The sequence below is a fragment of the Mus pahari genome, chromosome 7 (assembly GCF_900095145.1).
Source record: "Mus pahari chromosome 7, PAHARI_EIJ_v1.1, whole genome shotgun sequence".
Lineage (NCBI taxonomy): Eukaryota > Metazoa > Chordata > Mammalia > Rodentia > Muridae > Mus > Mus pahari.
The window spans coordinates 54,143,073-54,148,663 of NC_034596.1; the positions used below are offsets into that span (position 1 = coordinate 54,143,073).

The 5,591-nt window shown below is 35.3% G+C and overlaps 1 protein-coding gene across 2 annotated transcripts in view; it reads left to right on the forward strand.

Moving 5' to 3' along the window:
• The window catches only part of Mipol1 (mirror-image polydactyly 1), a 280,451-nt gene that overhangs the window by 145,759 nt on the left and 129,101 nt on the right, over window positions 1-5,591 (forward strand). For both annotated transcript variants that reach the window (XM_021201967.2, XM_021201968.2), the window contains exon 8: window positions 4,153-4,260. In XM_021201967.2, the coding sequence (XP_021057626.1) occupies window positions 4,153-4,260 (108 nt within the window). The remainder of the gene's footprint in view (window positions 1-4,152; window positions 4,261-5,591) is intronic.

Sequence of the window (5,591 nt, forward strand, 5' to 3'; positions counted from 1 at the left end):
TGGCCGATTAGGTCATCTTCTGCTACAAATGCAGCTAGAAACACAAACCCAGGGGGTACTAGTTAGTTCCTGTTGTTGTTCCACCTACAGGGTTGCAACCCCCTTCTTTGTACCTTATAGTAGACTTTCTTTTTTTTTCCTTTTCTTTTTTACTATTAATCAATCATTTTATTCGTTTACATTTCAAATGATATCCCCCTTCCCAATTACCCCTCCACAAACTCCCCCCCCATCCCATCCCTGCCTCTCCTCTCCCCTTTTCCTCTATGAGGGTGCCTCTCCACCCATTCACCCACTCCCCCTTCACCCCTTCTAGCATCCCCCTACACTGAGCCACCAAGCCTCCCTCTCCTCCCATTGATGTCAGATAAGGCTATCTGCTACATATGTATCTGGATTCCTGGCTCCCTCCATGTATACTCTTTGATTTTCTAGGGAACTCAGTTCTAATTTCCCTTGTTCTCCTGTTTTGCCTCATTCTGCTGCCATAGCTTACCCTGAACTTAGGACATCAGACAGGCTTCCACTTCAGAGCCTTTGCACGGTTGTTTCTTCTGCTTTAGTCACTCTTCACAAGGACATGCTGTTGCACAAAGATCTTACTACATCGTTTTTTTTTAGACCCTTTTCACACATCTTTTTCTCTATTATCTCTTTATTTAAATTAGAAATTATTTCCTCATTCTCTTAGCACTCCCTAAGCTTCTGTTTTTCTCTGTAACATTTTCATCTTCATTGTACTATATTTTGTGTTCATTTTCCCTTTTTCTGAGTACACATATTTTTATTTACTTTGTCAAATTCTATATCCTCTTCACCTGTAATTACCTAACAAAGTAATTGATTAATATATATTGTTTTATTGAAAAAGCACTTCAGAATAGGTGGATTTTTTTTAGATAGAAAAAATTAGCAGGGCTGGTGAGATGGCTCAGTGGGTAAGAGCACCCAACTGCTCTTCCGAAGGTCCAGAGTTCAAATCCCAGCAACCACATGGTGGTTCAACCACATGGTGGTTCATAACCATCCATAACAAGATCTGATGCCCTCTTCTGGAGTGTCTGAAGACAGCTACAGTGTACTTACATATAATAAATAAATAAATTAATTAAAAAAAAAAAAAAAGAATGTTAAAAAAAAAAATTAGCAAAGTACAAGAAGAAATAAATTTGTTACATATGTTTCCTTTTTCATAACCTGAAAAATTATAATTTTCATTTGATATCTGTCCCTCCTCCAGGTATAAGTTTCAATTGTGTCATTATCTCTATCTTCATATTTTATACCACAAATTAAATTTTTAAGTTCCAAAGAAAATTGAAGTATAGATTAAAAGGTTAAGATCTTTATCTTTTTTACAAATATTTAAAATCATAAATTACAACAATATGATATCACACCTGCTGTTGGATAAACACTTAAATCCAGTTTCAAAATAAATTTCAAGAATAATGACTTCACCAAAAAATTAAGAAAAGGGGAAAAATATGTGAATATTTCATTGTGGGAAGTATATTCAACTTGGAAAATATAGAATTACATAAAAAAATCGTATGGATTAAGTAGGTCTAAAGAAATCTTCAATATAGTTAAATGTAAATGATAAGTGTATATGTAGTAAAAGCTTTTATTCTATTCTTATTTTAGAATAATTGCTTTTCTCTCACTTTCTGAATCTCAGATTAATATTAAATCCAAATCATTATCAAAGAAAATAAGTTCAACACATAGATCTTAAGCAAAGAGTATATTTTATTATTGTTTTTGCCTCAAGTGTGTGGCAAAAGTTTTTATTTTGAAGTAATTTTAGATTTCCTATAATAAAAAGAACAGGTAGCCAGACAACTCCTTCTAAAATTTTAAATTAAAATATAATTATATCATTTTCTTCCTTCCCTCTTCTCACTCCTCCCCCTCCTACACACCCTACACTTACCTTTTTTCCTCTCAGCAACAGGGCCTCTTCTTTTAATACTTATTGGAGTGTGTGTGTGTGTGTGTGTGTGTGTGTGTGTGTGTGTGTGTGAATACAGCCTGCTCCCTGTGTTTAGTGTGGCTTGTATGCATATTACTTCAGGGACGAGCACTTGTTATTGGATAGCCAGTAAGCAGGACGATTTCCCTGCTCGCAGTGTTTGCCTGTAGGGGTGGGGCACCATGGGAATTCTTTCTTTTAGTGTTAGCATGACTATGCGTGGTATACTTCAGGTCTTATTTAGACAGCCATACTGTTTAGATATCATGGATAAAGTTCCATTAGATCAGACAACTTGTGATATTCTTCATTTTTCTAATGTTCCCTTGATGCTTCTGCCTTCATTCTTTTTCTTTCATATTTTCTCTGGTTTCTTATTATAGGATAATATATCTGAAATAAGTCTATATCCTTATTACTCTATTTCATGACAATCAATTTTTATTCTACAACTGAAATTATTTGCATTGCCTTTGAACTTCCATAGGTCCTTTTGTCTTTAATTTTTGGCACTTAATCATGTAATTATAAAATTAATTGAAACAGATGATCATAGTAGAATAAAAGCTGTCTTGATATTTATGTCATTTATTCTCATGGGTCATAATTTTTGTCTTTACCACGAGACAAAATGTTTGTTGTTATGAGCTAAAAAAAAATAGATAAACTGTCATGATAATCATGTGTTCTTTACAAATAAAAATTAGAGATATATCACGAAGTTTTCACATTATTTTAAAAATATGATAGATGGATTAGGTTGTCACATAACACATGGTAGAATGAACGTGGCCATTCAATACTACTGTCACTTAGGCAGTGAGCTCCACATCAGATCTTCGGAATATTCTTGCCTGTGTGTGTGTGTAATGTGTAGATATGTATATATTTACATTTTCATTCCAGTGAGTAGAGGAATGACCATGCCATGGCATACATGTGGAGTGTTGAGGACATCAGGTGTCAGTCCTCGTTTCCCACTTGATTTGAGACGAGCTGGCTGGACCACAGACTTCCTGGCATTCTCCTGTTTTCACATCCCCCTGTGCCAAAGGATAACTGCAATTACGGACATGTGACTGTTGCTGCTGATGCAAACTCAGGGCCTCATTTATACAGCAAATACTTTTCCTCCCAAGCCATCTCCTCAGCCACCCAGAATTTATCTAAAAGCAATCAGCAATCAGGTTAAACCTTAAATATCTTGATTTTTTTGTGGTTAGTTTGTTTAATTTATAAATGTCCTAATATAGTATTTTGTATGCATGAGCTGTGTACAGTAAATTTTATGTATTTATATCAACATCATGTAATCTAAATCAACACCAAGAGTCTGTTAAGACTCTTTTCAAACAATTTGTATATTACTACAAGGAAGTACTGCTGTAGATGATATATTATAATGAAGGTTTGAGTAAGAAGTATCAATATAGATTATAGCTGAATTTTGATTACACCATGAAAGGGAATCATTTTTTATTCATTATGGCAAGTAGCCACTTATCAAGTTGTCTAGAAAGGGTATTGTCCTGATTATTAATCAATATGCACATGTATTGGTTATTACACAAATATACCATTATAAAATAGACAAAATAAGGAATAACTTTTCATTTCTTTACAGAACCATGGGTTCGATATTTTACTGCTTTAGCAAATTTTCCATCAAAAATTATGTCATTTGCATCATATTATTTTATAGTTTCTACAGTTATTATGTAAAATTTTTCAAATAAATAAAAAATCTGGATTATCCCTTAACACATTTTTATTTTTAAAAGATTAATAGAAGTTGACCATAGACTATATTATTATGGTTTATTAAAAATTCAATGTGAATTTAGATGCATGCTTTTAATTCAGCAATGAGTGTGTAATTAAAAATATTTGGCCAGTGGGTAGAATAACTTGAATATAATTTGACCTTAATTTTATAAAACTAAATGTTTTCAGTATAATCTTTATAATAAGACTAATTGATAATTATAAGTGAATTAACAAAGTTAATAGTGTTATTTTGTTTGTATGCAACTGTATTTTCCCCACCATTGTCATTGCAAAAACAAACCCCTTGTCTTTGAGAGACTACAGTGGTGTTATTTACATTAATTCATATGGCTTGGTTTGAAAAAAAAATGCTAACTCCTTTACTTAATGGGATTCTTCCCTTGTGACAGTGCAAACGGCTGCACCAGGAGCTTCATCGTCTGAAAGAGCAGAACCAGACTTCAGCAAACAACACGAGACGTCCGACGGCTGAAAACAATCAGGAACGTGCTCTGAAGGTAAATGGCTGCTCCTTCTTGCAGGCAAATTAAGGTTGTAAGCCCTCGGTGCCAGCTCTCCGTGCTGCATATATCAGTTGTGTACATTTCAGCAAAAGTGAGCTGTGCTGTTTGCCAACAACCTCCTCTTTAAACACAGATACAGCACCCTTCTGTTATGGTATTACTTTATTTCATGTATGTGTACATGAAAAAAACATATTTCTGTATTTTGAGTGGTTGTATATTAATAACCTCTGGTACATACTCATTTTCTTTCTGCTTTTATGTTATTAGCTTTTATACTTAATAAAAAGTGACCACTCCAAAAGAAATAACAAATCATCAGCCTTTTCTTTGTAACAACATGTAATTTAATTTATTATAATTTATAACGTGTTGTTGTATCTGTCACCCGGAGAACTGACACTGCTTCAAGGACTTGTGCATGTGTTTGTAAACTGAAGGAATACGTAAAACGTTAAAACAAAAGAAAAGAAATGCATTGTATTCACTAGAACTTGAGAACAAGTGACAGGTCCAGTTTATGGCACGTTCTACCCCATTGTACTACCAAGCCCATCATCACGAGAAAAACACATCATATGAGTCAGTTCTGGGTGCGGTGCTAGAGACTTTGCATTCTACCTTTGAGTTACTTCGGTTTTTAGTAGACTGTTTTGAATGTCATTTTTTTTTGTTGTGCGGTAAGATTTGCTAGGATTGTATTATAGTTACTTCCTGTAAATTCATTTTATCTTGGATTGTAAATAGATATCGTGGTATTAAAAGTATGATACATTAAACCAAAACTGACAAAACATCTTTTAAACATGAGTAGAGGCTGTTGTTGTGGCTTGGTTGGTAATATCTTGCTAAAAGTATAGGGTCTTGAGTTAAGGTACCTAGCACCCACATGAAACACTGGGTATAAGAACGTGTATCTGTGACCCTGTGACCCTGATACAGAGAACAGAGACCAGTGGGCACTTGGTGCTTGCTGGCAAGCCAGTCTGGTTAAGTCCATGAGCCGCAGCTTCAGAGAGATCCTGTCTCCAGGAAGGAGGTAGAAAGTAGCTAAAAGGACACCTGATGTCAGTCTCTGACCTCCTCATGAACACCATGCAAGAGCGGCATCTACACAGGCACACATATGCCCAGTCATACACCTACACAGGCAAACACCCACACAGGCACACATATGCCCGGTCATACATCTACACAGGCAAACACCCACACAGGCACCCATATGCCCGGTCATACATCTACACAGGCAAACACCCACACAGGCACCCATATGCCCGGTCATATACCTACACAGGCAAACACCCACACAGGCACACATATGCCCG